The sequence below is a fragment of the Acanthisitta chloris genome, unplaced genomic scaffold, assembly GCF_000695815.1.
Source record: "Acanthisitta chloris isolate BGI_N310 unplaced genomic scaffold, ASM69581v1 scaffold22547, whole genome shotgun sequence".
In the NCBI taxonomy this organism is placed as follows: domain Eukaryota; kingdom Metazoa; phylum Chordata; class Aves; order Passeriformes; family Acanthisittidae; genus Acanthisitta; species Acanthisitta chloris.
The window spans coordinates 58,851-75,028 of NW_008683469.1; the positions used below are offsets into that span (position 1 = coordinate 58,851).

The window sequence follows — 16,178 nt, forward strand, 5'->3', positions numbered from 1 at the left end:
GGATCTTGACTTCAAAAGCAGGGTATTGCTCAGAAACACCATTTACCTCTCAAATTCAGTGTGATGTAGCAGGTAAGACCCAAAATTACTTTAAAAAATGCATTAGCATTTTATAGAGCTCTTAATACACATATAGCCACACAAACTCAGTCACTGCAGAACCCAGGTCAGACCATGGGGATCAACACTGTAGGCTGCCATGAAGCTATGCCTTTCTGAGCTAGCATTTAATAAGGAAACTTTGTTCTCTTGCTAATAAAATATTGTTTGATACTAGTTATTTTTGTCAAGGGGCTCATGTGTCTGTATTTCATTCTAGATCCCTTCAGGCCTTTTCATTCCTAGCATGGCTGTTGGAGCCATGGCTGGCAGGATGGTTGGGATTGGAGTAGAGCAGCTGGCATATCACCATCATGACTGGATCATCTTCAGGAACTGGTGCAGACCTGGGGCAGACTGTGTCACACCAGGACTTTATGCTATGGTGGGAGCAGCAGCTTGCTTGGGTACGGTACCTGCTGATCATTCTTTTGGGCATGAATAATACTGATGTTTGGGGACACACAAGTTGTTTAAGAGGGCTTTGTGCTTGTGTTAACTGCTGTGCTGGCATTTCTGGACATAACAGAGGTTGAAATCAAGATGTGATGGGCTAAAGCATGGGCAGCTTCTTTTAATCATTGCTCCAGTGATCTGCTAGGTAGTCAGCAACAGAGAGGCTTGCAGTCACCAATGCCTAGTTTTTGTAATCTGCTGAAAATCATAGGAAAGGAAAGAAAAAAAAAGTTAGGCTGCAGGTTTCCAGTGAAGAGTGGTTTTGCTTTTTTTTTCCTTTTGATGTAATGAAATTGCATCTATAATTACATGTAGCTGAACTAAAGCTACTTACTTGCTTAGACTGTTCTTGTTCTCAGTGCAGGGAAAAAAATTCCCAGCTCTGGCCAATTTTAAGCTACACAGAGGTAAAAATTCTGGGTCTAATTTTGGTTGTGTGTCATGCTATGGTCAATTAAGCTGTATTTAGGTTTTCATTTTGACCATAGGCCAATATCAGATTACACTCAATCAATAGGATTTATTGGATATAACAGCAATGATCTGTTAATTATTAAAGCAAGATCATTGAATAATACCTCACATATCAAATTTCTAGCCATAGATGCACCAGGAATGTTACAAGCATACCACCTGAACATGTTTTTGCCTGACCATATCTTTCCCCTTCTGTAATTACATGTTCTATCTCCTTTTGTTGTCATTATTGATATCATCATCAGCTGATAAAAAAGAGTGGGGAGGTATAGCATATGATTAATGTGATTGGGTAGGTTTGAAATGAAAGAGGTACTCAAGGAAGAGCTGGAAAAATCCAGATTTGGACACTCATATTAGAAAAGCAGGACCATTTCTGTGATTAGTTGTAGAGGAAGGAAGGGTAAAAGTTGCTTGGCTAAGTTTAATGTCTATAAGGTAGATATCAGCGTCTGAGCTGGCTGTGTTGATACCCTTCACAGTCAAAATAGAAACATGAGATAATGGAAAGATCTGTCTTATCTGGCAATACACATCTAAATCCAGGCAAATGAACAGATGAATTTGGCCTTGAAAGGGCCTGTTTTTCTCCAAAGATTAAAAAGGTGATCTGGATCATCCCTTTGGATGTGGACACCTACAGCAGTGTAGACATATTAAAATAGCTCAGATGAATCATACTGTCAGATCCAGTAAAGCACTTCCTCTTCTTGATAAATGATCTTAACGTTCATAAAAGAAATAATACATAAAAATTTTGCTCTGATATTCCAGTTGATCTTCTACTCAACAATAGCTTCCACTTTTAATAGGTCTAAATTAAGGTGCAGTGATGTTAATAATACGGTGAGACATACAGCAGAATGGTCACAGCTTGTACTTAAGCCCAGACCTATCTTGCATAGAGTAAGAGATAGGGAGTAAGTATTAAATGTTTCTTACTCTGGTATCTGCTCTCAGCTTTCCAGAGTCAGAAGTTTAAGACATTCCTCAGATGAAAGCCATATCCGGATCATCATGTTAAATAATCAACAGTCTAATTTTCCTGTATTGTGCCAGATGAAAAGCATCTTCTAATGACCTGTTTCTGATTTCTCTCATCTAAAATGGTGCTGTATTTTGAGGCCTAAAAATAGCAGATTTATTACATTTACCATTTGAACAGAGGCAAAGAAATGTTACCTAATAATTCAGTGATACATACACACTTGTCCACAGTTATGTGACTATTTTTATCCTTTAATGTAAACTGAAGGAGCAAGAAGCTTGCTTATGAAATTAATAAAGAAAGACTAGATTGAAAAATACAGCTACAACCCTGTCTATGGCTGCATGCCTAGATGGCCTCAAACCAAGCTGCACACAGTTCCAACTGTATTACTATAGTAATATCAAACTCCAGGGTTTAAGCTATAGCATAGCTCCTGCAGTGCCCCTAAGCTATTCTAATGTAGGGTTTTGTAACCATGTCCTGCCCAAAGATAATGCTTATGTTTCTCTTCAGTATGAATGTGATAGCTGAGTCAGGGTAAAGACCACCTCTCCATGCTCCTACCTGCCCCAGCCATGGTATTTAACTGATTCTTGGAGTCATTTTAGAGGCCTAATGGCAGGATTCTATTTTAGCTTCTCAAGTATCCATTATAGTTGATTTTCTGGCATCCTTTCTGGCTTTATAGCTCAGTCTTTTAGCTTTCATTATTTGCTTTTCAACCTTAGCATCTTTGGCGTGAGCAAGTTCACTCAGCCTTTTTGATGAAAATTGCACTAGGTGAAAAATCTTTCTTCAGTGAGTAAGTCCAAAGATGCTTCACAAAGTATAAGGGCAAAGTACTGAGCATGAATAATCACGTGCCTTTTTGAGTGTAAGACTCAAAAGTATAAATGAGTTGCTTAGTTTGTATGCTTCCCTGTCACTGAGAGAAACTTGACTCTTTTCCTTGTTGGCAGGTGGTGTCACTCGAATGACGGTTTCTCTGGTGGTGATAATGTTTGAGCTAACTGGAGGCCTGGAGTACATCGTACCTCTTATGGCTGCAGCTGTCACAAGCAAGTGGGTGGCAGATGCCTTTGGAAAAGAAGGGATCTATGAAGCTCACATTCATCTGAATGGCTACCCATTTCTGGATGTGAAGGATGAATTCACCCACCGAACCCTGGCAACTGACGTGATGAGACCGAGACGTGGGGAAGCTCCTCTCTCTGTTCTGACTCAGGACAGCATGACAGTGGAGGATGTCGAGACCCTTATTAAGGAGACTGACTACAATGGCTTTCCAGTAGTGGTTTCAAAAGACTCGGAGAGACTTATTGGATTTGCACAGAGACGAGAGTTGATTCTTGCAATAAGTGAGTAGAGTATCAGTGTGCATATGTTTGATTTTAAAAGAAGTTTTGGTAGGGTAGGATGTTAGCAGTGTTACCTCAAAGAATGGATAAATAAGAACCAAACTTAACCTTTTCTCTGAATCTGGCTTTTTCTAGTTGCTGGGACCCATAGCTGGAAGCTTTCCTATTGCATCATACCACCTGGTAGATTTCTGTGGGCCAGAAGTTTTGTCAGAACCAGATCAAAACCAGTGCAGTGCTGAGCTTCCTGCAGTCTCCATGGGCTGCCAGAAGCAGCTGGGTCAGTCATGAACTTTTGTCACCTGTGATGAAGTATGAGTCCTTGTGCTTTTTCCTGTGGCACTATCTCAGTTTTTCTCACATGCAGGCCTTTAGTGCTATGGGTGGAAAGCTTTTTACTTATTTCCCTCTTTTCATCTCTTGGCATGATGTCATCAATGCTACATTAATACTACAAGGAGAAGAAGAAAAAATGACAGACACCAGTTTTCTCTCCTTAAAATGTAGTGCAGAATTCTCTTCATTAAGAAATTCTCATTTTTTCCCTTCTGTGTTGCAAGTTGTCATTTAAGTTACAGAAAAAATAGTTTATGAATTGAATTCATTTTGCATTTAGTTATATCTCTAATTTATCAAAATATAGGAAAGCAGAACAGGCCTTCCTGCCAGTTCTACAGCTCTTTTAATTGTTCAGTTGTAATTTAGCTTCCAAGGAGTGTGGGAATCTAATTTTCTTTTCATTAAAAGTCCACTCTCACCGATTGCTCTTTCCTCCCTCCTACAAAAACATGCAAAACAAGTCTCCACAAATCCTCTGTACACCAGTCTCAGAATAAGAGGATTTAAAAGACACCTAGATGGAAGTCCAAGACTGCTAGCTGCCCCTTTCAAAGGATTTTTTTTTTCTCAGAGGGCTAATCTCCTTTTGACAGTAACAAGAGATGCCTTGTATAGCCAAGCTTGGAAAGTGTCTGAAGTTTCACCAAATGTGTAAATGCCAAGAGCTTGTAGCATTTATAAAATAAATAGTTTGGGGTTTTGCTGCTTTTTAAAATATTTTCAAATGTCTTCTCTATTTCCCTGTGAGAAGTAAAAAACCTTAATTAGATGTATTTAGCCTACCCAGTGTCTGTCTTTTACACTGTCCATGCTAAGCGTCTCCTTTGCAGGAAGGTATGTCAATGGGAAGATTGCATGGAGTGAAGATGAAGAGTCCTCATTTTAAAACTAGAAAGATCATATGCTGCCTGAAGTGAGTCAGAGAAGTTTGAGGAACTGAGTCTTTTGATTTGGGTCATAAATGGCAGCATAGCTGAATGGTCTTGGTAGGAGATGTTAGAAAATGTCCAGCTATGCACTGATAGCAAAAAACATCAGTTAAAATTAAACTCAGTAAACATTTAGATCAAAATGCCTTCCTGTTCAAAAACTGTTTCTTTGACATCCACATTTTTCAGAGGAAAAGGTACTGTCTCCTGATCAGTTCAAATTAAGAGCATCTTTCATAGAAATGACGCAAAACTGAGACTTACAATCTTATCTGCGTAGATAAGTTTTCCTAAAATCTTCAGCTATCAGGGACCTTTGGCAACCTTTTTTCCCTTGGGTTGAGTAGGACTGCTCCTCATGTCATTCTGTGCTGACTCTATGATAAACGGTTAATCTTTCCAGTATGGTTGGTGTCTTTGTGACTTAAAGTCTGGATTTGGTTTCACTTTTCTGAAAGACACAGTGTATATATCCAGCACAGGGTAGGGCCAGACACTGGGTCTGTACCATGCTAGCAACTTTTTGATAGTTGATCCTCCTTCACTGAAGGCCAAAGTTGCTCTGCCTGTATTGCAGAAATCATTACCACTCATCATTACCACGAGAGTAGCTAATGTGTTGTGAACCTTCCCCTCAGCTTGCTTCATGGTTGTGTTCCTGGAGCCATACAGCAAGTCTCCTTTAACCATAAAATTGCCAAGAGGTAAGCATCACATGTGGTGAAGCATCTTTTATCCACCTGTTCAGGTTCTTCTGCTCAGCCTGACAGCATCCAGGGATACTGGAGTTACATCTGAGTGCAGCATAAGTCCCATCTGAACAGCACTGTAGCCTGGGAATGAGGTGTTCTGAAAAGCAGAGTCAGGCAATGCCAGTATCTCTTCACACTGGTATCTCTTCTTTCACGGCATCGTGTCCTGCAGAATGCCTCCTCAGTTTAAACTAGCTCTGGTGCCTCTATGTGATGACACTTTGCACTTCGAAGAGACATGGCTTCAACCTAGAATCCTCAGCTTCTTTCTCTGGCCCAAGAAATTGTGCATCAGCAGTATAGTGGTCCAGGGAATACTCTGGGGAAGTGCTTCAATTCCCTCACACAGCTATCTGCCTCATAATTTGCCCCTACATAATTTCCTTCTTACAGAGCAGAGCACTAAGCACGCTCTAGAAATGCATCCAGTGCCTGTAAAGTCAATGGCAACACTATTTCCAATTGCTCTGAAGCATCCTCAGGAGGATTGCATCCTTCCACTGATCGTTGTTGAGTAGGCAGGCAGGTCAGATGGGCAGAGTCACCCTCTGAGAATACGTGTCTGCATTTTAGATGGCACCTACTTTACAGTCTTACAGAGGGGAGTATTTAACCTTGTAAAGCTTTTCTTAAATTTGGCCAGCTCCAGAGGCACCATACAAAAGGCAGAGCCTTGGACAATAGCCAGGTGGCCTGTGTAATATGCTTTTTCCGGTGTGGAGTTGGGAGAGCAACATCGTTGATACAGGCTGTGAAATGTGAACTCCTGAATATGAGAGGCCATTTCACATTTGGGAGAACTATTTCACTCTCTCTACAACAAGAGCCTTCTGCAGATATTGTCATCCATTTGCTTTGCTCTTTCTGTTAATCTATATCTGTTTTTCTTACCCATTGACTGCAAAAATGATCTGGTCTCCTGTTTTGACTTTACTCTTACTCCCCCATCCAGTGAGACTGCACACAAAATCCACCATTTTTCTGATGCCACTGAATTTACTCCACAGTACTACATCATTCAAATTTCTCCAGAGATGTTTGACTTGGAAGAGTGAAATCATGGCTTTGGCTAATCACTGTTGTTCAGGGTCATTGGTGCCTTGAGAACAGCAATGTGGTAACCTGAAATGCTTGGCCCTATTGCTTTGGGTGCAGCTTTGGGAAGGAAATACCAAACTGTCAAAGGTTTTTATCAAAGGGTGGGAGTTACCTTCAGTTTGATTAATGTTACCTCTTAGCACAGATCATATATCAAAGAACTATGCAGGCATATTCACACTTGAAATTAGATGTATGAATCGAAACAAGCTGAGACAGAGCTAGCATCGTTCCTATAAACTGCAGTAAGGCTTGTAATATGTGGGGTGATAAGGTTGAAAATCACATACTGTACTGATATTAGGTTTGAGCCAGCACTGCTCCAGTTCCAGAAATATTACAAGTCAATGATCGTTAAGTGTAAAAAGAATTGCAGCTGGAACATGTTGGAAACCATTACTGTCTACACATTACAAGTCACAGGAGCAGATTTCTGCGCCTTGACTGATGGCAATGAGCTTCAAGAAGATGTACATATGCTTTGAGTATGTCTGATTTGCTGTGCCTCTCAAAAGCAGAAGCAAACTATGTTAATCAAAGATAATAATTTTAACCATTTCCAAGAATTTATACCAAAAAACCCCACAAACAAGCAAACAAAACCAAAACAAAACAGCCACAAAAGACAGAGTTAACCCTCAGAACTAAAGTTTATATTCTTATACTGGGGATAGAGAAGTTGTCTGTCATTTGGAAATCTGTCCATATATTGTTTATGCTTTGTAGTGTTGAGTAGAAATGAGGTAAACACCACAAAGAAAATAAACTACATCAGTGCTAAGAATTCTTCTTGGAGCATACTTTAAAGTTAAAGACTTATACTGATCATGTAAATTCCAGCTGTAGTGTGATGTTCACTTCGTTGTTTGACCAAATTATTAATGATAGCTTTTGAACTTTAGAAAAGTGGTCAAATATGTGCTGTTGAGAAAAATGTATCAAACTCATTTACCTGTATATTTCACCCTCCTTTTACTATTTTCTTATAAGCAGGATGCTATCTTTTTTTATCTTTTACGATCTAGATCTGCAAACTCTATTTAAGGAGTTAAGTGCAAATCTATGAAATTTACTCTGCTTGTCAGACAGGTGTGCCAGTCTAGAACAACACCCATACCACTCCTAGATCCTTGGGATGTCAATTTGTCTTTTCCCTAGATTTGTGTTCATAAATCCATTCCCCATATCCAGATTTTCCCAACTCCACTGAGAAGTTTGGGAACAAACATATTGCTCCAAGACAGCTGGGACCATACGCAGCTGTTGACTTCACCCCTTCAGACATATAATAAAGTTTCTGTTGTGATGATCACAATGGAGGAAATGACATAGTCATTTGAATTTGACAGAAACTGGATTAGTGATGTCTGTGAATGCAATGAGCTGCATATTTATATAGAAAAGCATTATCCCAACCAAACAGAAGTATGTGTCTCTAGAAACATCACTTATATTTGCTTCAAGGGAGCAATGCCTCAAGGAAATTGAAGTTTGATCAGTAACCTCAACTTCTGGGACTTCAGTATAATAAAGACAAAGCCAAACTACTACCTTTGCCTTCCAAAGGAGGATTTCTTTTTTTGATTTTTTTTTTGTTATGAAGCCTAACTTGCTCTCTACATTGATCTTTCTGTTGTACAGAGAATGCAAGACAGCGTCAGGATGGAGTGGTGAGCAACTCCATTGTGTACTTCACTGAAGACCCCCCAGAACTGCCACCCAACAGTCCCCACCCACTGAAACTGCGCCGTATTCTCAACCTGAGCCCTTTCACAGTCACTGACCACACACCGATGGAGACTGTGGTAGATATTTTCCGAAAACTTGGACTCAGGCAGTGTCTTGTTACTCGCAGTGGGTGAGTAGTTGCTGAGTGAAGCATGCTTAGAGAATCTGAGGAGATTTTCCCCAGCATTAACAAAACCACCATTGTTCCTGCTTAAAGACAATTATAGATGGTAGCTAATTAATCAGCACCTATGAGACAGTCAAGTGAATACTTTAATTTTGTCTTATTTTGTGAATAAAAGAATAAGGAAAGCTCATCCACTGTCTCTCCAAGGCAGCAAAAGTAGTCAGACTCGGAACCCAAATGGTGCTTGCCAGGTGTTCTGTTTCATTGCGTTCTTCCAAATCCTTAGTGTATTGTCACTTAGATAGGTAAAGATAAATACAAAATAAACTGTTCTGACTCCCACTATCATTCAGTATTCAACAGAGGCAGCTCTGGCAAGTAATACTGTTTGCAAAGAATGTGCCTGTTTCTAGACAGCCAGCTAGATGAGATGCTTGTGAAGACTGTGATAAAGGTGCCACTGGAAGAAAATAAATCTGTTCAGCTTTCTTTAGTGGAAAATGAAGAGATGTATAAACCAAAAGTTCTCGAAGGAGTCTGCGCAAACATGAAATTAGGAGAGTAAAAATCTTGACTAGAAATAAGATCCCACACAGTTCCAATGCGATTTGAGATATTTGGGGATCATGGCTCATCCCAGGGAAAAAGAAACTGCAACAGAATAGCAAAACCAGAGCCATCACTTTCAAATGTGGAAGGCAAAAATGTATTCTTGTGCTATAAATCCTTTTTGCTATTCAAAAATATTGTGTATCAGCCGTTACTATCAATGCAGTGTCCTCAGCATCAAGAAAATAAGAACCATTATTGGGACACAGATTTAGGTTCTCATTTTAGGTGCCTAGGTTTCGAAATTTTCATCTTGAGTTGTAGCACTTACATGAAATGAAAGGTGGAAAAACTATAACAATGACATTGTTTCAAAATTCATTGCTTCATGGTCTTCAAGGACTGGAAGTAAAAGCCCTTTAACACTGAGGGTTATGAAATTTTTGACTCTTGGGGCCAGACAACCCATAGACCTCATCTTTCTTGACAAATATAATTCATTTAGGTTCTCATAAATTAGAAATTATAACTCAAATTTGAAAGAATTGTGCTTCTGGACAGTGAGAGTTTCAGAAATTCTGTGCTGTAGCTTACTTTGTGTATTACTAAACCCCATGCCCTCACTCATGGCACTGGTGCCTTGGTTTTGCTGGTCATCTGCAGCCTGAGCCTAAGGAAACTATTACTTTATTGTACAAAGTGTTATTTGTTGCAGCTCAGTTGTGTTCCCAACATGGAGAATGAATGAGATGGGCAGTGCTATATGGAAGCACTCACAAAATGTCCCTGCAGCTGAACAGGATATAATACCTGGATGATATATGAGATGATTGTTGACCTTTCCTTTCCTTTTCTCCTCTAGGAGGCTGCTGGGTATCATAACTAAAAAGGATGTACTAAGACATATGGCTCAAATGGCAAACCAGGACCCTGAATCGATCATGTTTAACTAGACTGGCAAAGGAAGAAGAAAGTAACCCCAAAGGAATCCCTTCTAGATTAACACAAAGGCTATGTTTGGTGTTTCATCTTGTTTAAAGAGAAAAAGGTAATGTGTATGAGGAATGGCCTGATATGCCTCTGACAGAGGGAGTGGATGCAGGACAGCACTTATTTAATGAGGAAGGCAATTTAGAAGGTCTGAGCAGCTGCACACATCAAACTGTGTTTCCTTAATGAGTTTCCCAACAACTCCATTGGAGTGAGGTGGGTGTAAGTGATGTGGTGCTTAGAGATGAAGAGCCAGGAGCACCAGTGGGATGCATCAAGTTCTCAGTAACTCATGAGGCAGGTGTGAAGACTAGCAGACACTGTTTGTGTACAAGCTGTTAAGAGATACATCCAAGCTAGAGAGTGTTTATCAGTAATGTCAGTTGCTTTTGTTACCGAAATCATGGCTATTTATTTGCTACTGATTTATACCATTTTCATGAGGGGAAAAAAATGTCATATTTTTAAATGAAAAATTTTGTCATCTTCATTTATTTTTACAAATGTTAAGTGAATCAAGACCAGAGTTAAGTCTTAAGAAAGGAGTAAGAGCACGTTTCAACTCGCTTTAAAATGTAGTGTCCCCTGCTCCCTGCTTTAGTCTTCTGAATTTTATACTCTTTAGCATTTCTATCAATCAACTCTCCTTATTAATGTTAAAATGTGGTTTATTTGCAAGGATTTATTATTTCTCTATGCAATTTTGCATACAGGTACTGTAAAATTTAGTATTTTGTGGTTTGCTGTGGCAACAGGAAAAAACCTAGAATCCCATGAAGGAGTTTTCAAAAGCACTTAAAGGACCCTGGTATCCCTCTCTCATCAGTGTTAGTGACAAGAGATTGAATCCCTCACCTGTCTCCCCTTGTGTACCTCATCATTTTTCACAAACTAATGAAATTCTGCATTGATTCTTAGTTCTCCATTTAGGTACTTTTTGTCATTGCTCTTTCTTGGCATTTGTCTGCATCTGCCAGGAGATTGCTGGAGTTAATTTAACAGTCACTGACACTTATTCTGTAGCAGATCTACTCTTTATGCATCTGTCAGTCATAGGACTGTGGAATCTCTCTCCACAACACTGTGGCTGGATAGCATCAAAGGGACTGAAAATGCAAATGATGATAGCAAAGCTTTAAGTATTGATCTGTTTGCACCAAGAATACAAGATTTAACAGACCCTGGTAGGGTCGTCTAAGTCACTCAGGTAAAAATGCTAAATTAACCTAAACCCTTGTTCTGGTCCTATGTGGATACAGAGAGTCAACCTTTTAGTTAATACTGTTATCAGTAACAGAACACCAAATTGTACTCTCAGTAAAACATAATTCACACTGCCCAGTGTTTGCTTTAGAGCTATAAGATTAAAGATTGGAGAAAGGTTGCATCTTAACTTAGATGCCCTGAATCCCCTTCAGACCTCCTGAGAGTCTGGTTCCTTCATTTAGGCATCTAAGACCTCTGGTATTTTTGTTCAAATTCATACAGAGAGCCTGTTGTGTCCAGGTGGTCTTCCTGGACAGAGGTGAGCAGAGTCCATTCATGCCAGAACAGCCTGTTGCTTACTCCAGAACAAACCCAGACTGTTGATCTAACAAGTAGGCAATGTGCACAAATATTGTGTCCCTGAACTGAGACAACTAATCAGGTGCACCCTGAGTTAGATGCCCGAAGTTACATGTCACAAATTCCTCCCCTTATCTGCAGTGACCCTGCTTCCTTCTGGCCTGTGTCCCACTGCATTCACATGAAGTATGGCCCAAATTGTTGAAGGAAAAGAAACGGAAGCAAAGGGATAATTTTAATCTGCTAAGTACTCCATTTAACAATAGCGTTTGCAACAGACTGACATAAATATATGTTGCTTTGGCCAAAGCCCATAAAGATTTCACTGTGTACTTTTTGTTAACTGAACATCTGCAGTACAATGTATTATTAAATGGATATTGTTAAAACTATGTAAACTACAGAACTGAGCAACCCCTTCCTTTTGAAAATAGGAAATGCAACATAATATGGTTATTTCTTATGTTTTTCTGTGTAGTTGTCAGCAGCCAAACTCATAAAACCCCAACCAAGTCAACAACCAAGCTCATAAACAGTGGATTTCCTCATTTGAACAGAGGTGCCATCATGAAATAAAATCAGTTCATTTATAAACAGTGGATTTCCTCATTTGAACCGAGATGCCATCATGAAATAAAATCAGTTCATTCTCACTACTAAATCCAAGTGGGGCTTTGTACAAATGTCAGTCTCTTCCCAGAACTTCTAGAATCTAAGGGATTTGGACTAAGCTAAATAGGCTGACTTTTGAGAGCAATCTTGTTCTCAAATTAAAACTGAAGGACTTTCCACTTTTATAGTTGTTAATGTTAATACATATATGTTTGATGAACACTTTCTCCATATTCCCTTATGTTTACATAGGAAACAAGAGTGCATGCTCTCCCCACTTGAACACTTCCAAATATTTCTTTTGTTCATAAGCCAAGAGAAGCAAGTTGGGAAGTGAATTCATCTACTATTTGAAATCAAATTCAAGGCTTCAGGGAAAAGGAGAGGTCTAAAGTCTTCTCTGTTACTGAAGGAAATTTTAGTCCATGTAGTATTATAATGTTATGCATGGCAGAGCTAACTCTGAAGAGCATTCACAGTACTGAGGGCCATGTTTGCTAACAGGAACCAGGAAGGTGTATTAACACTGAAAAACATTATAATTTCTTGAGAAAAAGATATGGAGTTGCCTGACTGAGATTAAATTGGCTATGAATACAAGCTCACATGGGTATTGACTTGGCTTATCAGCTTAAACTCAGTCTGTGGCTATGCATAGGCATAAATTTATGTGGTTAATGCCCATTAATACTCAGAGCCTGGATTTACTAAAACCAAGTCATCCCTGTGATAGCTTATCCCCTTGTCTTATTAGACTACTTAGAAGAAGCCCTCAGGGCTTAAAGACAGGATCCAAAAAACCAGCATGGTGGGTTTGTAAGAAACAATAACAGAAGGAATTGAGATTTTGGCATTTATGGTGGATGCAGTTTGGCCCTGGGACTGTCACCCAAGTAAAAGGCAGGTAAATGAGTGTACAGCTCTCTTCTATCAAACACATTCCTCTTTAGATGGAATGGTTTAAATATCTAAGGGGTCAAGGGAAAACAACTTTGGATATTTAATAGTGTAGTGCTGCTCCTTGTTCCAGTGTCTGTTCAAAGTATGTTAAGCCCCCTTAGAGCCAAAGCTTATATCTAGCTCTCCAGAAATGGCAGTCATAGCTAACTTCAGCTGCTTAGCATTATCATCAAGGCAGGCTGAGGTTCAGGCTAGAATGACATGGAGGGCTTTGAAACTGGACAGACTTTGCTAATTAAAACACTTCCTCCATGCTACAGTCTTTGTTGCTCTTAGCATGAGTGTCTGAAAGGGGAACATTCTTAATATAAATTAATAACATGCTTTTCTCAAAAAATGCAGTTATGATGTAATGATTTAATTTATTACCCCATAACAAGCCCATTATCAGTCACTGTTTTCCATCTGTATTCCCAAATATGTCTCAGAAGTTACTGAATAGACTCTAAGAGGCATAGATCTCAGCCTTAAGCATTTATTTAAATTTGTAGAACTCAAGATAGTCATGTAGCATGATCAATCTGAGAGTTACATTAGTACTTTAGTATATCCTGCTGACTTTATGCAACCTCAGTTCAACCCTTATGTTCAAGCAGTTGGCCTTCAAAGTTGTTCAGCTAAGCAAGAGAATGAAAATCTTTGAATGATGCAAGTTCAGTATTGTACCTTTGTTTTGCATGACCTGTGTTCAGCTACATTCAGCCTCTGATGTGTACTTGAAGCAATCTGTAACAGAAAGTTTAAGTACAGCACATGAATGATATTAGACAGACCCTTTGGCTGTCACAGTGATACTAATAATTAATTCTTATGCTTTGATGAATCAGAAAAAGAATGTTTAAGAATTGCAGGAGACTCACTGATTCCATGTGGGAATGACACTATAGTTATGAATATGGTTTTGCTTTGGTTTTGTTTTCATTTTTTAATTGTAGAAAACAGTGTATATGTTGCACCTTATAAAAAACAATGTTTGGACTCTATTTTTTAAATAAAACTGACTTACAGTACTGGAAACATTTCTTGGACATCTTATTAATTAGAGAATTATTTCCCTTAATGTTTCTGTATGATTTTGATGTTTCTTTTTCCCACCTATAGGGATAACTCAAGCCGGATGAATGACTTAGGGTATCCAATTCAATTATGGGTTAACTAATATCAAGCAGCTAGTAAAGTTCATGCAGTAGACTTCAAAGAATCAGCCTTAATAGCTGGTTATTTTATTTTCAGAGAAAAATGATTTTTACTCCAACATCATAATAAATCATTAGAAATCTAAAAGGAGAAGAAAAAATATTTATCTTACCAGGTTGTTCTGTTTACAATAACCATGAAACTTCTTTAAAAGTCAATGTTGCAAAGTCCATATGATTTCACTTTTTTATATATTTTTCAGTTGCACTTTAATTTAGAGCTAAACTCAAAGACTGAAAATGATAGGTTCAATCATGCTCATTTAATTGGATGCAACATCCCTTAAATCTCTGTCAGGGGCTAAAATTTAGGTAGTAGCAAGGAATATGGACTTGATCCTGATAAACATACTAACTGATATCCTAGTTCAAGTTAAATTACTCCTTTCAGAAGCTGGTGTTGGAGTCCCAGAGTCTCCAGCTTCTTCCATGGATTGCTGTAGCTCTAACACAGCCCAATGCACACACCAAAAAGCCAGGAGATGTCAGGCATGCAGCAACTTAAATAAGTAGTAATAGTTCCTGTAGTTTGTATCTGGTCATGAGGGTCTGAGCCTTAGACCTGCCTGTCACCACGTGTGGTGGCACAGCTGGCAAATGGCATAGAAAATATTGAGAGGAATTCAGTGCTGCCCTGGTATAGCTGTGCACTACGTATCCTGGCCTATCCTCATTTCATCCACACCAAACAGCCTATGTCCATGTGCCTTCTTGCTCCTGTAGGGAAGGCTCTTCCTTCCCATGTATTTCCTACAAACAATATTATTCCCCTGTGCTGTTGTGCTCCTCTACTCCAAATGCAATCTTGCTTCCACCTCCTCTCCACTCTAGTGGCCCTGGTGCCCACTAAGTGTCTTACAGACACTGTATCCCACCTAAGAAAGGTGCATCTCTGGTGGATTGGCCTTGCTTGTGGCATATGGGATTTTGCATGGCTGCTTGCTGGAGGACGTGGCAAAAACAGTGCTGTTGTTATGTTGACCTGAGTTTGATTGGGTTTTGACTTGCTATCTTGATGCAGTATCAAAAAGATGGACTTTGCAGAAAAAATAGCTGCTGCATTTGCACAGATCAATCTATCCATGTTCACCATCTCAACCAGCAAATTCACAGTGGATAAGGAGCCAGGACATGACTGTGAGAGCTGTATCCTGAAGCAGTTATGCTTAGGCAGAATGAGACAGGAACTGCTGACCTGTAGCTGCAGCATTTAGTTAACTCTCCATCTCTCCCTTAATTTTTCATGCATTTCTGAACATAATTCACATACTAAAGCAAGGTTAGTGATTTCAACCCATGCTATCATTCAGAATTATCTCATATAGTCAGGGCTAAAACAGTCTGAGTGATCCTACAGATACAGTGCTTTTCCCAGCCATACAGGTAACTAGTTAGGAAGACACCATCAGTAAGAGCCAGCTTGGGGAGAGTCAGTATTTGCACTTCAGCTGCAATTCATTTGAGAAATGATTCTTGAGTCCAAACAATCAGTGCATGTCTCTCTGTGGGGATTTGCGAAGTCCCTGCAGTCCATTCCTGGCTTGTACAGCATTCAGAGCAATGTTTGTGTGTGACAGCTGTTGTTGTAGAGTACATACCCTACAGATTAACCAGGCTTTCTTAATCCACAAAGATTCAGTAATGGGCACAGAAAAAAAATTGCATAATACTTAGGAAACTAGACAGTTAACTATATTATCTAGACAGAGCTGCTTTGTTATCTCAAAGTTATGTCCACAGAGGCATCTCACTCTCAGGAGAACCATCCCCTGTGAAGTGTTCACTGGCCAGTCTCATCACTAGGAAGGACCAATACCTAAAATAAAGCTAAAATCATGTCTCCTTTTATTGACTACAACCAGTGCTATTATTTTTCTTTCCTAATGTATTCTAAAAGACAACTTCTTCCCCTTTTTAAGTAAGCTTTCTAGTGAGAACTGGACTGACTGTG

General features: G+C 39.3%; 1 protein-coding gene across 1 annotated transcript in view; it reads left to right on the top strand.

Annotated features, from left to right (window-relative positions):
• CLCN4 (chloride channel, voltage-sensitive 4) overlaps window positions 1-9,856 on the top strand; it is a 33,965-nt gene extending 24,109 nt beyond the window's left edge. Inside the window, exons 9-12 of the mRNA XM_009078959.1 lie at window positions 320-506; window positions 2,983-3,381; window positions 8,141-8,357; window positions 9,766-9,856. Of these exons, the coding sequence (XP_009077207.1) occupies window positions 320-506; window positions 2,983-3,381; window positions 8,141-8,357; window positions 9,766-9,856 (894 nt within the window). The remainder of the gene's footprint in view (window positions 1-319; window positions 507-2,982; window positions 3,382-8,140; window positions 8,358-9,765) is intronic.
• Window positions 9,857-16,178: the final 6,322 nt, after the last annotated feature.